Below are 20,511 nucleotides of genomic sequence, written 5' to 3'. Positions count from 1 at the left end.
TGTTACATGTTGGACTGTGTCTTTCAAAAAGTTATATGTTGAAGTCATACGTAACCCTCAGTACCTCAGAATGTAACCGTACTTGGAAGGGGCGGGGGTGGTCATTGCAGGTGAAATTGATTAAGATGAGGTCATGCCCGGAGTAGGGCTTCCCCTCCTGACTCAGCAGTAAAGAATCGCCTACAATGCAGGAGATGCAGGAGACTCCGGTTCAGTCCCTGGGTCAAGAAGATCTCCTGGAGGAGGAGCCAGAGTCGGACACAACTAAACGACTAAGCACAGCACATACTGATACTAAAAATTACCAGCAAACCATCAGATGCTAGGGGAGAGGTATGGAACATATTCTTCCTCCAGCCTTCCAAAGAACAAATACTGCCAGCACCTTGGTCTCATACTTCTATCCTCCAGAACTGTGAGACAATAAATTTCTATTGTTAGAGCCCTCTGTTTTGTGGTACTTTTTTAAGGCAACCCTAGCAAAATAAAAAATACTGGGTGCATCTTATTTTCAACGAAAAGCAATCCATATAATACTACACCCAATAAACTATAGAATGTACATGTATATATATATATTTTCAAGCATACATGGAACATCTACAAACACTGAACATATGCTGGGAAATATAGCAATTTTCAATGAATTTTAAAGGATAGAAATAATACAAAATATCAAGACTTCCCTGGTGGTCCAGTGGTTATGACTCTGGGGTGTAGGTTCGATCCCTGGTTGGAGAACTAAGATCCCACCTGCTACTCTGCCAAAAATTATTAAATTATAATACAAAGTATGATCTCTAATCTTAATACAGTTTTCTAGAACTCAAGATTTTTGGAAATAATGAAATATACTACTAATTAAACCATCGGTCAAGAAAGACATAACAATGTGAATTATTATGCAATATTTAAAAACTAAATAATGACAAAAAATTACCTGTAGAAACCGATGAGATGAGCTTTCCTGGTGGCTCTGTGGTGAAAAATTCTGCCTGCCAATGCAGGAGACACTGGTTTGATCCCTTATCTGGGAAAATCCCACATGCCTCAGAGCAACTAAGCCTGTGAGCTGCAACTATTGAACCTGCGCTTTAGAGCTTGCAAGTTGCAGCTACTGAGCCTACACCCCAAAACTACTATAGCCTGCATACTCTAGGACCTTCAAGCCACAACTAATGAGCGCCCATGCAGTAACTACTGAAGCCCACGTGCCTAGAGCCCCTGCTCCACAAGAGAAGTTATCACAGTGAGACTGAACACCATAGCCAGAGAGTAGCGCATGTGCAGCAAGGAAGACTCAGTGCAAACAAAAATAAATAAACAAAAATTGTAGTGTGCATATGTCATTTTTTAAATTAAAAATAGAATTACATTATGATCCAGCAATCCCACTTCTGTATATATACCCCAAAGAACTGAAAGCAGGGTCTTAAAGAGGTATTTGAACACCTATGTTTGTAGCAGCATAATTCACAATAGCTAAGACATGGAAGCAACCCAAGTGTCCACTGGTGGAGGAATGGATATACAAAATGTATATAAATGCATACAAGAGGGAACAGGGGCCGGGGGCCACGGGCTCATGGGCCACGGGCTCTGTGTCAAACCACCAGCTTGCAGGTGGCTGCACCAGGCTGCCAGAGGAGGCGCCCAAGGAGCCACAGGTACTGCAATGCTGGTTTCTATCAATGCTTCAATGTGTGCTTGGCATTTGGCTTCCTGCCCATGACCCACCCATGCAGGGTCACGCTCCAGGGCTTCTGGAGCTTGAAGGAGGGTGAGGCTGTGGAGTTCACCTTTAAGAAGTCAGTCGAGGGCCTCGCCTCTGTCCAAGTCACCAGCCCTGGTGTGGTGTTCTGAGTTGGGAGTGAAAGGCGACCCAAAGGAGAGAATATGCAGAAACACAGATCAAAGGGAGAGATGTGCTACAATTGTGGAGGTCTAGACCATCATGTCAAGGAATATAACCTGTCACCCCAGGCCAAGAAGTGCCACTTCTGCTACAGCACCAGTCATATGGGAGCCTCATGTCTGCTGAAGGCCCAGCAAGCTCCCAGCTCCCAGGGAAAGCAAGCCTACTTTCGGGAGGAGGAAGAAGAGATCCATAGCCCTGCCATGCTCCCAGAGGCCCAGAATTGAGCCACAGTAGGTAGCAGCTATCCTTTCGTGATCAGAAAGTTTTGAGAAGGAGGTGTCAATCGGCAGAGTGGAGAAAGTGGGGACAGGGTGGGTAGGGGGCACTGCTATATATCTCGGGCCGAGGTGCAGAGCCTCACCCCCTTTTCTCTTGGTGGGAGGAAGGAGTGAAGCAAAGCAACTCCAGTCACACTCTCTCCAAACACATGTGAGGGCTTTGAGGGTTAACCCTCCCTGCATGCTTTATCTGAGTCTGCACCCCCAGAATCTCCAGCTTTTGAAAGTGGCCTGGATAGAGAATTTGTTTTACTCTTAAAGAAGGAGATGGAATAATATTTCCCATGCCAGAGTTAAAAGATTAAGCATGAGACCAGATTGATGAACCCAACCCACAAGTCACTGCATTCTGTGGGAGGAAATTTGTCAGCAGGAAGGCAGGGTTTTCCACATCTTGTCTTCTCATAACCCCCTCTTGGGATGGAGTGTTGAGAACTGTCCCAAGCAGTGGGTTGTGATGACAGTCAAAAGAGATGATCTGAAGAAACAGCTGCAGTCCTGGTGCTTCTGAGCTCACTCCCACCCCATTCTGGACCAGCACAATTTTATTTATTTGCTCCCCTTGGTTATGCCTCGGGTCCTTCTTTCTCCAGGATTCCAACAACTCTAGCTCCATGGGAATGACGTATCTTGTACATTTTAACTATTTTTTCATGATCTTTAAATATTCTGGTTTTGTATTTTTGTGTGTTTTAATCTAAGACCCTCATACCTGCACTATATTCTCAGGTACGTGAGCAATCTCAGGGGTGAGTTGGCAGCAGTTCTGGGTCTGCACAATAGGAATGCTTTTTGTTGCTCTATCACCAGAGAGAACAACTGTTTGGAGTGTATAGCCTATTGAACCACCTCATTTTTGCCAGTTAGAGCTGGCTTTTATGCCAGATTCCCTGGTAGCTCAACTAGTAAAGAATTCACCCACAGTGAGGGATACCTGGGTTCAATCCCTGGGTTGGGAAGATCCCCTGGAAAAGGGAATGGCTACCCACTCCAATATTCTGGCCTAGATAATTCCATGGACTATATGGTCCATGGGGTCGAGAAGAGTCAGACACAACTGAGTGAGTTTCATTTTCACTTTCTGCTGTGGTGTCCTCTTGAAACCCCTCCATCTTCAGTGTTTCATGAGAGACTAGGTTTTTACTGGGTTGCCACATGACTTGGTCTTCTGCTGAAAGATTGGAAATTGGTTTGAATAGGGAGAGGTGGTGCAGAGAGGTTAGGGAAGTCTGGGCCAGGTAAAAGCAGAGAGGGGAAGCCAAGGTTAGGCAAAGGTCCTCTGCACATGTGATAAAGGATTCCGTTCTAGACCTCTAACCCCAGGGCACAGAACTCACTTTACATATTAGATCCATCCTTCACTGGATTGGGTTAAACCTACCAGGCACAGCAGGGTGTACTGTATGTGTGTGTTTTTATAAAAAACGTGAGTTGGTAAAGATAGGTTGTAAGAGGAATGCCTCTGTACCCATTTTGTGCTTCTCAGGGATGGATACATGAAGCAAGGACAAGATCCTTAACGTTAAACAATCCTGGGCATTTCCTGCTTGGCTTCCAGGGAGACCATCAGCTCTCGCTTCTTTGTGGTTCCCAGATCCACGGTCCTGCCCTGCTGCAGAAGTGATTAGTATCATGGTAGCTAAAGGAAAAAAAGGGAGTTTCATTTACATGCTGTGAGATCACTGCAAACCCACCTCATGTGTTGTAATAGGGCAAATGCAATAGCATGCATTGGGTGATGTGGGTCTGAGCCTGGGTTCTTTTTTTTTTTTTTTTTTTCAACTCAAATCTTTATTACAAGTTATGATAAACTGCTGATATTTACATTAAAAAATCATTTTTTAAATGTGAAGTCTACTATATGATCAGCTCTGTGGCCAACACTGTAAACCAGGACTTTGCTCAGAATCAAACAAGAAGCCTGCATCCTCCATTCTGCAAGCACTGTTCTCTGCATCCTCCATGTTGGCAGGTATTTCAGCAAAGACAGAACAGCAGTGGAATTCCTTCTCCCAGGAAAGGAACCATGAGAGCTACAGGTAAGGGCGCCCTTGCTGTGAAAATAGCTTCTCCAATGTGCCAGGTACACCTCGGCCTGAGACGAGACTACTCACCCTGACCCGGCAGGAAGTGACGGCACAGATGAAGGAATGTTAGGCTGGGGTTTTTCTTTCTCGTTTTGCTTGAAGAAGGATTTGGCTTCTTTAGATGTGGCATCCACTTCCTTAATCACCCTGACTTCTTCACCAGCAAAATCAAACACCTTTGTAATTTTAACTTTTTCTGTTTCTTGAGGTTTCTCTAGCTTTTCTGCTTTGACCAAATGACTTGAACTTGTCTCTTCAGTCTCCTCTCCTGTTTTAACATGTGTACTTGGGGGCACTTTTGATTTCGGGCCTACATCATTCAGGAAGCTGGCCCATAGTTCATCCTCCTTCTTTTTCCTGGCATCCTCTGACTCAATGCCTTTTTCCTGCCCTGTTACTGCATCTTCCTCCTCACTACTACTTCCTCCAGATTCCTTGTTGGCATCCTCTTCATCCTCTTCTTCTAGTGAGAGGCCACCTTGTTTTCTCTTCCTGGCCAGAACGCTCTCAGCCTTTCTTTTTGTCCCTTTGGTTTTCTGTGTCTCCTCTTCACCATCCACTTCATCTTCCTTCACTAATTCATTTATATCATCTTCACTATACTCTCCACCCGAGGGCACGTAGTCCTCGTCCTCCTCGGAGGTGGAGAAGTCTTCAGAGTCGAATTCCTCCATGTCGCTGCCTCGCAGGGTCTACAGGGGCGAAGCAGCTGTGCCCAAAGGCAAAGCTCTAGGGATAGAGCGTAGCGGTGCGAGACAGGAGGCGGTGGCTGGGGCGGACCCCGCCTGAGCCTGAGTTCTTGTCTCCCTCAACTGCTACTCCCCCTCTAGTTATAACATTTCTCTGGGCTTTGTAAGACCTCACAAGTAGCTGATTTGGTGATTGCTGGGTGGTTTAGTTTGTGTAAATATAATGTGTTGGTCTTCTCCATGTTCTTTTGGGGTTTTATTGTTTACAAACTTCTTTTCATTTTGAGAAAAATAGCCAAAGCATCTTTGACAAAAGGTTTTGCACCAGGCAAAAAAGATCTGAAAATTAAGCCTGGGGGCCCTTCTTCTTGAAATGGGGCGTCTTGAACCATACTTTCTTTTGTCTTTCCCTTCCCCTATTTCCTATTTCGAACAAGATTATCTGTCCTAAAAACCAGATTCATACCCCCTCTTATATCCACCTTTGTGCCCCTAAAGTAGCCCATACACCTGTATATTTAATTTGTGGGGTGCCTGAGATTAAATGATCTGTGCAAAAATCCTGAAGAGGCTAGGAACTCTCCATCCGTTGTTCCCAGTCTCCTGAGTCATGACCATTCCTTGGATGAGATTCGTGCTAAACAGACTGCTGTCTTTGGGTGGATTAAAACCTATTTTAATCTCAAGTCTGAGGGTAGACAGGAGCAATGAGGGGTTCTTCCATGTAGAAAATGGGGTTAAGGAGACCACAAAAGGAAAAATGAATGTATATTCAAGTCACATAGGAACTTTTATGCAGGTGCAAGAAACTGATGTCCAATAGGCCACAAGATTGTTTAATAGAAGATGGATGAATATAACTCCATGTTTACTGCTAGAAGCCATAGCTTTGTGTGAAATCTTGAATTTATGAGGACGGAGGGAGGGTAGAAAAGCATGTACCCATCTGTTCTTTCCCTCATCCCTTCCTCATTCCCAAACTACAGGAGACATAGCCCTCTTGGGCTTTGGCAACCCCATCTGGGCAGTGTTTATTTGATTTTGTTGAGCCAGGTTCTTCCTTTCCCACTTGCTATCATTTTGTAACACGCATTCTGACCCTTTTCCCTTCCCCTTCTTTTCCTTGGGAATGTATAAAGACTGAATGAATAAAGACTCATTCAGTTCAGTTCAGTTCAGTTCAGTCGTTCAGTTGTCCCCTACTCTTTGCAACCCCATGAACTGCAGCACGCCAGGCCTCCCTGTCCATCACCAACTCCCGGAGCCTACCCAAACTCATGTCCACTGAGTCGGTGATGCCATACAACCATCTCATCCTCTGTTGTCTCCTTCTTCTCCTGCCCTCAATCTTTACCAACATCAGGGCCTTCTCCAATGAGTCAGCTCTTTGCATTAGGTGGCCAAAGTATTGGAGTTTCAGCCTCAACATCAGTCCTTCCAACGAACACCCAGGACTGATCTCCCTTAGGATGGACTGGTTGGATCTCCTTGCAGTCCAAGGGACTCTCAAGAGTCTTCTCCAACACCACAGTTCAAAAGCATCAATTCTTTGGTGCTCAGCTTTCTTCACAGTCCAACTCTCACATCCATACATGACTACTGGAAAAACCATAGCCTTGACTAGACGGACCTTTTTTGGCAAAGTAATGTCTCTGCTTTTTAATATGCTGTCTAGGTTAGTCATAACTTTCCTTCCAAGGAGTACGTGTCTTTTGATTTCATGGCTGCAATCACCATCTGCAGTGGTTTTGGAGCCCCCAAAAATAAAGGCAGCCACAGTTTCCACTGTTTCCCCATCTATCTGCCATGAAGTGATGGGACTAGATGCCATGATCTTAGTTTTCTGAATGTTGAGCTTTAGGCCAACTTGTTCACTCTCCTCTTTCACTTTTCATCAAGAGGCTCTTTAGTTCTTCACTTTCTGCCATAAGGGTGGTGTCATCTGCATATTCGAAGTTATTGATATTTCTCCCAGCAATCTTGATACCAGCTTGTGCTTCCTCTAGCCCAGCGTTTCTCATGATGTACTCTGCATATAAATTAAATAAGCAGGGTGACAATATACAGCTTTGACATACTCCTTTTCCTATTTGGAACCAGTCTGTTGTTCCATGTCCAGTTCTAACTGTTGCTTCCTGACCTGCATACAGGTTTCTCAAGAGGCAGGTCAGGTGGTCTGGTATTCCCATCTCTTTCAGAATTTTCCACAGTTTATTGTGATCCACACAGTCAAAGACTTTGGCATAGTCAATAAGGCAGAAATAGATGTTTTTCTGGAACTCTCTTGCTTTTCCATGATTCAGTGGATGTTGGCAATTTGATCTCTGGTTCCTCTGCCTTTTCTAAAACCAGCTTGAACACATGGAAGTTCAAGGTTTATGTATTGCTGAAGCCTGGCTTGGAGAATTTTGAGCATTACTTTACTAGCATGTGAAATGAGTGCAACTGTGCAGTAGTTTGAGCATTCTTTGGCGTTTCCTTTCTTTTGGATTGGAATGAAAATTGATCTTTTCCAGTCCTGTGGCCACTGCTGAATTTTCCAAATTTGCTGACATATTGAGTGCAGCACTTTCACAGCATCATCTTTTAGGATTTGAAATAGCTCAACTGGAATTCCATCACCTCCACCAGCTTTGTTCATAGTGATGCTTCCTAAGGCCCACTTGACTTCACATTCCAGGATGTCTGGCTCTAGGTGAGTGATCACACCATCGTGATTAGCTGGATCATGAAGATCTTTTTCATATAGTTCTTCTGTGTATTCTTGCCACCTCTTCTTAACATCTTCTGCTTCTTTCAGGTCCATATCATTTCTGTCCTTTATTGTGCCCATCTTTGCATGAAATGTTCCCTTGGTATCTCTAATTTTCTTGACGAGATCTCTAGTCTTTCCCATTCTATTGTTTTCCTCTATTTCTTTGCACTGATCATTGAGGAAGTCTTTCTTATCTCTCCTTGCTATTCTTTGGAACTCTGCATTCAAATGGGTATATCTTTTACTTTCTTCTTTGCTTTTTGATTCTCTTCTTTTCACAGCTATTTGTAAGGCCTCCTCAGACAGCCATTTTGCTTTTTTGCATTTCTTTTTCCTGGGGATGGTCTCGATCCCTGTCTCCTGTACTATGTCATGAACCTCTGTCCATAATTCATCAGGTACTCTGTCTATCAGATCTAGTCCCTTAAGTCTATTTCTCACTTTCACTGTGTAGTCATAAGGGATTTGATTTAGATCACACCTGAATGGTTTGGTGATTCTCCCTACTTTCTTCAATTGAAGTCTGAATTTGGCAATAAGAAGTTCATGCTCTGAGCCACAGTCCACTCCCAGTCTTGTTTTTGCTGACTGTATAGAGCTTCTCCATCTTTGGCTGCAAAGAATATAATCAATCTGATTTTGGTGTTGGCCATCTGGTGATGTCCATGTGTAGAGTCTTCTCTTGTGTTGTTGGAAGAGAGTGTTTGCTATGACCAGTGCGTTCTCTTGGCAAAACTCTGTTAGCCTTTGCCCTGCTTCATTCTGTACTCCAAGGCCAAATTTGCCTGTTATTCCAGGTGTTTCTTGACTTCCTACTTTTGCATTCCAGTCCCCTATAATGAAAAGGACATCTTTTTTGGGTGTTAGTTCTAAAAGGTCTTGTAGGTCTTCATAGAACCATTCAATTTCAGCATCTTCAGCGTTACTGGTTGGGGCATAGACTTGATTACCATGAGATTGAATGGTTTGCCTTGGAAATGAACAGAGATCAATCTGTCGTTTTTGAGATTGCATCCAAGTACTGCATTTTGGACTCTTTTGTTGACTATGATGGCTACTCCATTTCTTCTAAAGGATTCCTGCCCACAGTAGTAGATATAATGGTCATCTGAGTTAAATTCACCCATTCCAGTCCATTTTAGTTCACTGATTCCTAGAGTGTTGACGTTCACTCTTGCCATCTCCTGTTTGAACACTTCCAATTTACCTTGATTCATGGACCTAACATTCCAGGTTCCTATGCAATATTGCTCTTTACAGCATTGGACCTTGAAGTAATTACCATAAAATTCACCACAGTGGTGACCTCCAAGGGAAGTAAAAAGCTGTGATTAGGAAGGAGGACATGAGGATAATTCAAGGGTACTGATAATGTCCTATTTCTCAAACTGAGGATTGATTACTATGATTTCTTAGAATGAGCATTTATTTATGTTTTGTTTTGAAATAGTTTTGTTCTTATTTCTCCTTGCTTTTCCAGTTGTCATGTATGGACTTGAGAGTTGAACCATAAAGAAAACTGAGCGCCGAAGAATTGATGCTTTTGAACTGTGGCATTGGAGAAGACTCTTGAGAGTCCCTTGGACTGCAAGGAGATCCAACCAGTCCATCCTAAGGGAGATCAGTCCTGGGTGTTCATTGGAAGGACTAATGTTGAGCCTGAAACTCCAATATTTTGGCCACCTGATGCGAAGAACTGACTCATTTGAAAAGACCCTGATGCTGGGAAGGATTGAGGGCAGGAGGAGAAGGGGACAACAGAGGATGAGATGGTTGGATGACATCACCGACTCAATGGACTTGGATCTGGGTGGACTCTGGGAGTTGGTGATGGACAGGGAGGCCTGGCATGCTGCAGTTCATGGGGTCGCAAAGAGTCGGACACGACTGAGTGACTGAACTGAACTATTTCTCTTTACAGTTCTTCTGTAAGGAGAAAGACTTACAGAAAAATTACAAAAATAATACAAATATTCACCCAGCTTCTCTTATTGTTTGTATCTTGCATGCGTGCATGCACACTAAGTCGCTTCAGTCGTGTCTGACTCTGTGATTTCCCTGTGTGTGTCTGTGTGTGTATTAGTTGCTCAATTGTGTTTGGCTCTTTGTGACCCTATGGACTAGCTGCCAGACTCCTCTGTCCGTGGGATTCTCCAAGAAAGAATACTGGAGTGGGCTGTCATTTCCTTCTCCAGGGGCCCTTCCCAACAGGAATCCAACACACACCTCCAACATTGGCAGGCAGGTTCTTCAGCAGTGTGCCACCTGGAAAGCCCAGTATCTTGCATAATCACAGTAAAATTACCAAAATGAATTAACATTGATATGATAATATCAGCTAAACTACAGACTTTATTTGACTTTTACCACTTTGTCCTTTTTTTCTGTTCCAGGATCCAGTCCCAAATCCCACATTGTATTTATTAACAAATGTCCAGTTTCCTTAGTCTCCATTACTATGTGAAAGTCTTTCAGAGCCTTGGCACTCTTTTTTTTGGGGGTGGTGGTGAACATTTTTTAAAACTCATTAATTAGGACCTTTACTAGCTGTCTAGTGGTTAAGACTATCCCCTTCCAAAAAAAAAAAAAACCCAGAAGCTCTGTCCTCCCACTGCAGGTTGGCACAGTTTCAATCTCTTGTTGGGACTAAGATCCCATATGCTATGTGGCATGCTAAAAATATTTTTTAAATTATTTTTTTAATTTATGTTTTGAAGTATAGTTATTTACAATGTTTTGTTAGCTTCTGATGTACAGCAAAGTGATCAGTTTCATATATATATATATATTTTTAAAATATTATTTTCCATTATGGCTTAATACAGGATATTGAATATAGTTCCCTGTGCTATACAGTAGGACCTTGTTGTTTATCCATTCTATATATAATTGTTTGCATCTGCTAATCCTAAACTCCCAATCTATTCCTCCCTCATCCAGCCTTCCCCTTGACAACCGTAAATCTACTTGAGCCTTGGCCCTTTTGAAGAGTATTGGTCAATAATTTTGTGCCATGTCTCTCAATTTGGTGGTTTGTCTGATATTTCTCATGCTTAGACGGAGGTTATGCATTTTGACATGTGTGTCTTCTCAGCACATCGTATCAGGGGTACACAATGTCAATATGTCTTATCATTGGCAACACTAACCTTGATAACTTAGTTAAAGGAGGTGAGATCTAGTGTGTTTCTGCTTTAAAGTTATTATTTTGATCTATGTAACTAATAAATACCTTGAAGGAGATACTTCAAGACTGCACAAGTACCCTGTTTCTCCTCAATTTTTTACCCACTAATCTCACCTTCCATGGTTGGGTGTTGCTCCAACAATTATGACTCTTGGTGTTTTAATAGTGGTTTTTTATCTCTTGTGTTTGTTGCAGTTCTTCTGTAAGGACAGCTGCTCTTTCTCCATTTTCATGTTAACTTTTATGCACTTTCCTGTACATATTTCAAGTGCACCTGGGACATTTACAGAAATTAAGTATATCCTGGGAAACACATGAATTTCAATGAATTACAGAATTACGCTGCCCAGATTTCCTTTATGGGGCCACCCACCCATTTCCAGCTGCCGTGGAGTTGATGGCTAACAGCTCACAGTCCTTCACCAAAGAACTGCCTTCAGTTAGCAGGGAGCCTACCTCACTGGGGAACCTCAGAAGCCCTCAGTGACTGACTGACATAGGCTTACAAAAGGCCAGCCCTCTGCCTCAAAAGTGCAACCAGTTTTGAGATGTAACTCCCACTTCAGAGCTCCTTGGGATCAGGTGGACACAGACTTAACTGTTAACTCTTAACAAACCCTGCCTAGCTTTCTGCCCTGCCCTAATCTGCTTCCCCCATCCACCTTCCTTCTGAGAGCATCTCTCAATAAAACTCTTGCACAAGAACCTCCATCTCAGGCTCAGCTTCTAGGGAATCTGCCCTGAGATATTTTCCTGATTTCTAAGATTCCTTCTGAGTGATTAGTGAATATGTGGGGAAGGGAGAAGATAGATCCTGGAGGGAAAGGGCCCCTTTTTTTCCTCCTTTACTCAAGCTAAGGAATGAAAAGTGAGATGGCAATATAAATTTGGGAGCTAGTCTTAAACTGTGTTGCCATAATGGCCATCTTGAAAACGGCTTCGAGAATCCCCTCGGGCAGTTTTTTTCTGGTCTTCTTATTTGCTACAATCAGAAGCTCAAAAGTTTTGCTATATAGAGCTGAGAGTTAGGAGGGAAAAAAATGAGACAAGTCTGGAGTTCAAACCTGGAAAGCTAGGCCTTGAAGCCTCCCTCATCAGTTACCTCAAGACTCTTCTCTTCAGATTGTTCTTCACCTTCTTGGAGTTGCAGGCCTCAAGGGTTCAGAAGCCTCCTGACCCCTCTCCAGGTCTCACCCACCCATACACTAGCCCCACGTCCTAGAGATGGAAATGCATATAGTATTAGAAAGCACGAGAAGATGTTCAGAGAGACGAAAGGGGAGGAGCTGGAGGAAGAAAGTGGATACATCTACAAAAATAATTGAGAAAGATGAAAACCTGCGCTCATCAATCAGGTTCCTACATACCATCCATAAAATTAAAATTTGCTTTATTTACAAGTTGAAGGATTACACTCTCTGTTCTCCTGGCTTTTGCCCGGAACTTCCCCTGGAGTTCCTTCTGGAGCCTGTCCCCTCCCTTGCTCATTAACAGAAACTGCGCCTCCATTCTCCTTTTCACTGGGGTTTCTCCTTTCTTTAGAATCCGATGCTTTGTTCTCCTCCACTAACTTCTGCTGAGTTCGGCAGCACATACACAAGTATTGCCGGAACTTCATCACACTCCAGGGAGATGACTTGGGATTGGAGGCGGTCGTGCTCAAGTTACTTTCCAAGACGCCTGAAATCTCCTTTTGCTTCCGTTGGCGGGTCTTTGAGTATGTGTGTTGCTTCCGTCTCACCCTAGGAGAGCGCCTTGCCTCGTCCTCTTCATCCTCCTTGTCATTCTCATCTTCCTCCCTCACCTTATTTCTCCTCATCCGGAAAATCTTATTCCGCTTCTGTCTCTTGCCTGGAGCAAGGCTGGGGTCTTCTTCCTTGAAGAATCCGAGAGCAAGGGATGAAGCGTGCTCGGCACTGACCCATCCCATTACATATGGGACTTCGAGTCTAAGGGTGGGAAGTGAGGCAGAGAAGGACTGAGATCAGAGGGAAAGATTAAGCCAAGAGCCTGCGCGCCATCTCAGCACCCAGCGCACCCTGCTCGCCGCGGCCCTGGGGACTGCGGGCGGGTGCCGTTCGGGACTGCGCACCGGCCCTGCTCTGCTGTCGATGCGGAAATTCACAGAAAAACACGAATGGGTAACAACAGAAAACGGTGTTGGAACAGTGGGAATCAGCAATTTTGCACAGGAAGCTTTGGGAGATGTTGTTTACTGTAGTCTGCCGGAAGTTGGGACAAAGTTGAATAAAGGAGGAGTTTGGTGCTTTGGAAAGTGTGAAAGCTGCTAGTGAACTCTATTCCCCTCTATCAGGAGAAGTAACAGAAATTAATAAAGCTCTAGCAGAAAATCCAGGACTTGTCAACAAGTCTTGTTATGAAGATGGTTGGCTGATCAAGATGACATTCAGTAACCCTTCAGAACTAGATGAACTAATGAGTGAAGAAGCATATGAAAAATACATAAAATCTATTGAGGAATGAAAATGGAACCCCTAAATAAACTACTTTGAAACAACTTAATCTAGCATAGTTGTCTTAAATTAGTGGTGGATAGATATTTAAAAAGCAACATTTAGCAAAAGAAACTACTTGTAACAATGTTTCCTGAAGAAAAAACCCTTAACTTTCTAATGCCTTCAGATAAACACTGTATCTTTTCCACAGCATCCTGTGATTTTTAGGCTAGGGTCCAGTTATACTATTCAGAATTCCTGAAATTATCTCTGATAAAACTAATTACAAAAATTATGTAATTCAAGGATAACATGGTTATCTTATACCTTATATGACATTGTAACTTGCTTTCAGCTATCCTTGGATTTGGGTCAAAATGATCTTCCCACTAGAAATAACTGGCAGTGGAGAAAAGTTTGTTAGTTGTATAGTGTCCAGTGAAGAATATTACTGTCTTAACTTTGCAATATACTGTGTTTGCTGGTGCTATTTTTATATAGTGAAGCAACAGCCTTGCAGGAGAATAAACAATTTAATAATAAAATATTCAACTTCTTAAAAAAAAAAAAAAAGATTAAGCCAAGCACCCACCTGCTTGTGAGTACAGGGCAGGAAGCACAGCTTTAGACTGCCCTGCCCAGGGAAGACATGCACTTAAAATGACCAAAGAGAAGTTACAAAGCAGTATCAGCAAAGGATACACAGGCATATTCTAAGCGCGTCACATGAGAGCTCATTATTTTAAAAAGGATTCAAATACTTTGGTTAAAGAATCCCTTTAGAAGTTAGGTAATAACCCTCTAATTTATCTGTTCTAGAAATCCAGGCAGTTCCTATTTGAAGGTGATGGATTGGTTTATTATCTTGATTGTGGCGATGGTTTTGCAAGTATATACATTGCCAAAACACCAAGTTGTACACTTTAAATATGTATAGTTGTATTGTGCGTCAATTATAGCTCAATAACAAAATTACAGCTAGCATTTAAACCCTCCCCCAAATAAACAAGCAAGTAAGTTCATATATCAAGTGTGCTCAACAGCATATAAATGTTGAGAGGGTACAGTGGAGGACACTCATAAAAATGGAGCAGCTAGCCAGGAGGCAGTTCTGTGTATGAGATCCTGAGTCAAACAAACTGAGCTCAAACTCTAGCATCTTTTAGGCAATCTTGGGAGAGTTACTTAACTTACCTTTGTCTCCATTTCTTCATCCGAAAAATGGGGATAGTAATAGTATTGACCATACAGGGTTCTTGTGAAGTTTAAATGACAGATAAATTCTCATAAAATGGCATGTTGTAAGTATTCAATGGATATAAGCTGAGACTGCTATTACTGTTGGTATTTTCTCCTGGAAGGAGTCAATTTGAGCCATGTTTAGTAAAAATGTGAATTGGAAGGACATAGACAAGATATGGAAGGTGGCCACAGAACATCAAAGGGGAGGTCAGTGACCTAAGATGCCCACACGGTGGTAGAGCAAGGGGTGGGAAACCCCAGAGGAGGGGCACTCACGCTGGTCAGGTCCTGGCTCCCTTGATAGCCTAGGTCATCAGTGAAGCTGTGGATGGGTGTCAAAGATATATCAATGGTGTTAAAGGAGGGGTTTTCTACCCCTGGGGATCCCCAAGCTTCTTTAACCTCCTAAGGGGAAGAAGAGGAGAGGTTAGTTAGAAGTGGAACTGCTCACACAAGGCGGAACTTCAGGAGTCACCCTGCCCTTGCACCTGCTGCGTCCCATCCTGCTCCCCTACTTCGAGATTCGAAGGTAGAGACATATTATCTCTCTTCTTCATTATCATACAGTTCTGAGATCACTAATGCATTGAGACTCTGGTGTGTTCCCTCTGTAACCCCACACTCAATTCTTTACTCCCTATGTCCTCATAGAAGCGGTTGTCATAGCAATAGAAGGCTGGGGTCCCAGGCTCATAGGTTCAAGGAGGGCTCCTCTGAGGGATGATGAGAGGGTGTACATGCACACACACCCACATACACACCCTTCTTTCTCCTTCACTCTCAGCGAGAAGAGGCTGTATTTGCTCATCCCCCTTCCCCCAACTCCCTCCAGGGCTCCAAGTAAGAAGATGAGCTTAAGAAGAAACGCTGTGGGCTTCCCACACTTCCTGTGGTAGTCTAGTGGGGAAGAATCCACCGCCAATGCAGGGGACATAGGTTCCATCCCTTGCCTGGGAAAATTCCACATGCCGTGGGTCAACTAAGCCTGTGCGCCAAAACTACCAAGCCCATACTTTAGAGGCCAGGAGTTTAAGCTACTGAAGCCCATGCACCTACAGCCCACGCTCCACAACGGGAGAGGCCACCACAAGAAGCCCGTGTGCCTCAACTAGAGAGTAGCCCCCGTTCCCTGCAACTAGAGAAAACCCATGCACGGCAATAAAGATCCAAAGAAAATAAAGAAAGAAATAAGAAAAAAATACCAAATCCTAAAAAGTGGGACCAAACCCCAAAGGGCATCAAGACATGGAAGACATAGATCCCAGAATCCACCTTGGAATCTGCATGTGCTAGAGAGAAATTTGGCCTGGAGCAGAATACTCCACGACCCACTTTGGGTGGCCAGGCCTGTCTGAGATCTTCAAGGATCCAAGGACTCAGTAGGAGACCCTTCAATGTCTGTTTCAAGAGCCTGCGCTCTGACTGAGCCTTCTCTCCTTTTTCTCCCGCCATCCTCTCAGTCTCTGAAGGTAGTAACCAAGGCTCTATCTTTCGTGCATTTCTTTTCTCTGTGCACAACTCTCCCTGGGAGAAACTCATTTCGTTGAATTGGCACACATTTATTGATTAAAAGCAATGCTGCAAAGTTGATTGTTGATAGGATCCTAGATTTCTTTTTTTGTCTTAAAGTGCATTTTGGCAAAAACTGAATATGGATTCTAAACCTGAAAATAGTGTGTTATCAGTGTCAAACCTGTTTGGGTTCACTGGGTTTATGGAAAAGAACATTCCTGCTCTTGGGAGATACAAGCTAACGTACACTGGGACGGAGTGTCATGATATGCAACTGACTCTTGAATGGTTAAAAAAATGTATATGTGAACGTATAGCATATGTATATGCACACATATGTTAATTTATGTGTAGAGAGAGAAAACAAATGGAGAAAATGTTAGCAGCTAGTAAATCTTACGTGAAAGGTACGTTGTTGATTAGCCACCAAGTCACATCTGACTCTTTTGTGACCCCATGGACTGTAGCCCGCCAGGCTCCTCTGTCCATGGGATTCTCCAGGCAAGAATACTGGGGTGGGTTGCCATGCCCTCCTCCAGGGCATGGGACTGGATGCCATGATCTTAGTTTTTTGAATGTTGAGTTTCGAGCCAGCTCTTTCACTCTCTTTCACTTTCATCAAGAGGCTCTTCAGTTCCTCTTTGCTTTCTGCCATAAGAGTGATATCATCTGCATATCTGAGGTTATTGATATTTCTCCCGGAAATCTTGATTCCAGTTTGTGCTTCATCCAGCTTGGCATTCTGCATGCTGTACTCTGCATATAAGTTAAATAAGCAGTGTGACAATATACAACCTTGACGTACTCCTGTCCCAATTTGGAACCAGTCCATTGTTCCATGTCTAGTTCTAACTGTTGCTTCTTGACCTGCACACAGATTTCTCAGGAAGCAGGTAAGGTAGTCTGGTATTCCCATCTCTTTAGGAATTTTCCACAGTGAGTCAAGCCATATCTTTTTCAGAATGTGGCATCTGTAAACCAACCAACCAACAAGCTGCTCTCTTGCTCATATAGACCATCTCTCAGAGCACAAGAGTGATCTGCTTTTATGCTAAAATAGCTCCTCATTCCTAGAGATGAGGGTAGCTGGGAATCAAAGGGTGAAGGGGCTAAGGGGGAAACAGGAATCCTTCATACCTAGCTCTCCTGTTGGCTCTCTTCAGCCCTCCTAAGGAAGTCCTGTTTCCTTCCCTCTTGATGAACTGGGAGCCTGGGAGTACCAGGGGGACAGGAAAGGGAGCACTCTGTGCCGTGTGCACCAGAAGCATCCACAAGTAAGGCATCTTCCCTGGGTTCAGGCAGTCAGTGGACTCCCCAGTGATGGGGAGAAGTCTCAGAAGAAAAGCAGAGAAAAGGTTTGCTGAGAGTCAAAACCCTGGCCTTTTGGATTTCAAAGCCAAAGTTCAGAGAGATGTCAGTATATAAGGACTGTGCTTCTAATATACTAACCACATGTGACTGTTTCACACTTTAGTTGAAATTAGTTAAAATGGAGACTTCCCTGATGGTCTGGTGGTTAAGAATCCTCCTTCTAATGCAGGGGACACGGGTTCGATCCCTGGTTGGGGAACTAAGATCCCACATGCCATGGGGTAACGTGGCCTGCACACTCCAACTAGAGAAGCCCCCATTCCTCCAAAAAGACCCAGTGTAAAAAAAAAAAAAAAAGACCCAGTGTAGCCAATAATAATGATGATGATGTGACAATAATAAAGTCATCATTGTAAAAAAATAAAATTAGTTAAAATGAAATAAAGCTAAAAAATTCAGTTCTTCAGTCTGGATTTCAAGTGTTCCATAGCCACGCGTGACTGGTGGCTAACATATTGGACAGTGGAGCTATCATAGAAGACTTCCATTTTCACCAAAAGTTCTATTGGACAGTGACTCATTAGCAAGAAAGGCATGGCATTCTGTATGACTTATTACTATTATTATTATTCTGTCTCTTTGGAGAGACAGGCAGAGTTTTTGTCTGTTTTGTCCACTGCTGTTGCCCAGAAAAGTGCCTGGCACTCTGGAGAATGATCAGGAAATTTTTGTTGAGGAAATACTACAGGAATTAGAACCAGTTTTTCATCACTTTTATCCCCTCACCCAACTGATCTCATCTAGAATGAGTCCATCCAGACTGGGGAGGAAGACAAGAAAGGGAGAACAGGACAGAGGGGTCTTAGACATCTGCGGCTAAGTCCCTCAGAAGAACTCTGAGGCTCTGCGGGCTCTGACTTCACACAATCTGGAATTTGGAGAGGATGGCAAAGAAAAACCCAGATAAGCTGGTGAGTGCAAGAGTAACAGGAATCTTGCACTTGCTCCCCAAAATGCACATTGTGCCCAGAGAGTGGGTCTGGGCCACTCTGAGATTTCTGCTCACCCCAGGCCTCAGCCTGGTTTGTGAAACTGAGGAGTGACTGAGTAGCAAGTGAAGGGCCAGAGAGAGCCCAGCTGAGCTCCGCATAGCTCCAGAGAGGCATGAAACACAGAGGGAGGGAGGGAATCCCCCGGTGGTCCAGTGGTTAGGACTGGGAGTTTTCACTGCTGGGGCCTGGGTTCAGTCCCAGGGCAGAGAACTAGGATCCTGCGAGGTGAGTGGTGTGGCCAAAAAGAAAAAGAAAAAAGCAGAGGGAGGAAAAGGAAGAGGGAGAGAGAGGAGAACTGTGCCTGTGGAGGTCTGGGATAAGCCAGAGGGGGATGACCTGTGCCCTTTGTGAGCTCACACCTGAGAACAGACAGGCTCGGGAAGTCTCAGTGGATGCCAAAGAGGACAAGTGTTGATGACCAAACACCAGAAGTATTTGATCACCCCTCTCCATGCCTGTAGCACATCGGGAGCCCTCTAGAAAATTAGAGGCGCCTCTGGAGAGAATGGCTGGGTAGTCCCTGCAAGAACAAAGATTTAAGTCCTTGCTACCTAATGGAACAGGGGCTGGAAGAAGAAATTGGGTTTGATTGTAGAAAACTAAGGAAGTTAACAAGTCTTTTTTTTTTTTTTACTTCTACCCATTTCCCTTGTTTTTTACAGAACCGGTCTAATTGTAAAACAGTATTATACTTAAGAGACCCTCCAACCGGCCACCGTTTGCCGTCCTCCAGTGGGTACCGTGGCCATGCAGTATCACATAGGAAGACCAGGTGTGTCTTCTTTAAGCCCTGGGGATCAAATCTATCCCAGTTTTTCAGGATACAGTTCAAAGGAATGAGGCTGGAATTGTTAGCTCCCATCTTGTCTTGAAGGATCCCGGACAAGCCCCCAAGATGAAAGGTTGTTGCTGAACCATAAGACATGGGATTCTTGGCCTCTGGAGGAGATGAATTCAATCTGGGGCCAGAGACGAGGCTGAATCACTCAGAGCTTTTGTGTAATAAAGTTTTATTAAAGTATAAAGGAGATAGAGAAAGCTTCTGACTTAGGCATCAGAAGGGGGCAAAAGAGTACCCTAGTTAACAAGTCTTAAACATCTGAGTTTGCATCCTGAATATTTATATCCACTATTTTTATACCCACTATTTCATTATTGTTTGATTTTTTAAAAATAAGAATATAAGCCTATAATATTTGTGTAAATTAAAAATTAATTTTAAGAAATGATTCCATTTACATGGGGTACCTAGACTAGTCAAATTCATAGAGACAGAAAGAAGAATAGTAATTGCCAGGGGCTGGGGACAGGAGAAAGGGAGTTAGTATTGAGTTATTTATTTTTGCCTACATTGGGTCTTCATCGCTACGTGCAGGCTTTTCTCTAGTTGTGGTGAGCAGGGTCTACTCTCTAGTTGTGGTGTGTGGGCTCATGTTGTTGCAGAGCATGGGTTCTAGGCACTTGGGCTTCAGTAGTGGCATGGGGCTTAGCTGCTCTGTGATATGTGGGATCTTAACTACCCAACCAGGGATCAAACCCATGTGCCCTGCATTGCAATGTGGAGTATTAACCACTGGACCACCAGGGAAGCCCCGGGAGTTAGTATTTAATGGGTATGGAGTTTCATTTTGGGAAGATGAAAATTTCTGGTGATGGATGGTAGTGATGGCTGTACAATAATGTGAATGTAAATGTACATGTAAATGGTTAAAACGGTAAACTTCATATTATTTATTTATTTATTGTGTATTTATTACAATCAAAAAAAGAATGTAAAAAAAAAAAAGATTGCTGCAAATTTACTGTAACAACTTTGATTCTGGATATTTCTTGAAAACTGGCATGTTTCATATTCACTCCATTACCACTTACAGAGTGCCCTTCCAGCTAACTTTGTGCCCAGTGCAGGCCCCTAGGTTTGACAGCAAGGCTCTATTTCTGAGTGCCTGCCTAGCTACCAGCTGGAAAGCGGTTTGCCACTTCCTTCTCAGCTTGGTCACACATTCTCTTGGTGGCCCTCTTGC

General features: G+C 43.5%; 2 protein-coding genes, 1 long non-coding RNA gene and 1 pseudogene across 4 annotated transcripts in view; 2 read left to right on the top strand and 2 right to left on the bottom strand.

Moving 5' to 3' along the window:
• The window catches only part of UBQLN4 (ubiquilin 4), a 31,514-nt gene extending 20,526 nt beyond the window's left edge, over window positions 1-10,988 (top strand). Inside the window, exon 11 of the mRNA XM_070467493.1 lies at window positions 9,208-10,988. Within this exon, the coding sequence (XP_070323594.1) occupies window positions 9,208-9,240 (33 nt within the window). The 3' untranslated portion in view covers window positions 9,241-10,988. The remainder of the gene's footprint in view (window positions 1-9,207) is intronic.
• LOC110149832 (protein lin-28 homolog A pseudogene) lies at window positions 1,536-2,142 on the top strand (annotated as a pseudogene).
• On the bottom strand, window positions 4,281-5,067 carry LOC139035030 (craniofacial development protein 1-like). The gene has a single exon (XM_070467140.1). The coding sequence runs from the start codon at window positions 4,955-4,957 to the stop codon at window positions 4,307-4,309; it is 651 nt and encodes a 216-aa protein (XP_070323241.1). The 5' UTR covers window positions 4,958-5,067; the 3' UTR covers window positions 4,281-4,306.
• A 1,299-nt stretch (window positions 10,989-12,287) lies between the features above and the next one.
• LOC139035146 (uncharacterized) lies at window positions 12,288-15,375 on the bottom strand. 2 transcript variants are annotated; one of them, XR_011487681.1, is made up of 2 exons: window positions 13,698-15,375; window positions 12,288-12,863 (listed from the first exon to the last, which is right to left on the bottom strand). It is a non-coding gene; the product is annotated as an uncharacterized lncRNA (long non-coding RNA). The 2 variants fall into 2 exon arrangements; XR_011487682.1 differs by having other exon boundaries at window positions 14,565-15,375.
• Window positions 15,376-20,511: the final 5,136 nt, after the last annotated feature.

Source organism: Odocoileus virginianus, chromosome 5 (genome assembly GCF_023699985.2).
Source record: "Odocoileus virginianus isolate 20LAN1187 ecotype Illinois chromosome 5, Ovbor_1.2, whole genome shotgun sequence".
Classification (NCBI taxonomy): Eukaryota; Metazoa; Chordata; class Mammalia; order Artiodactyla; family Cervidae; genus Odocoileus; species Odocoileus virginianus.
Note: the sequence above shows the minus strand (reverse complement) of the source record. Positions and strands in the feature narration are given on the sequence as shown.

Excerpts from the sequence above, each read along its gene's own strand:
- LOC139035030 (XM_070467140.1), bottom strand. The coding sequence starts at position 4,957 with ATGGAGGAATTCGACTCTGAAGACTTCTCCACCTCCGAGGAGGACGAG.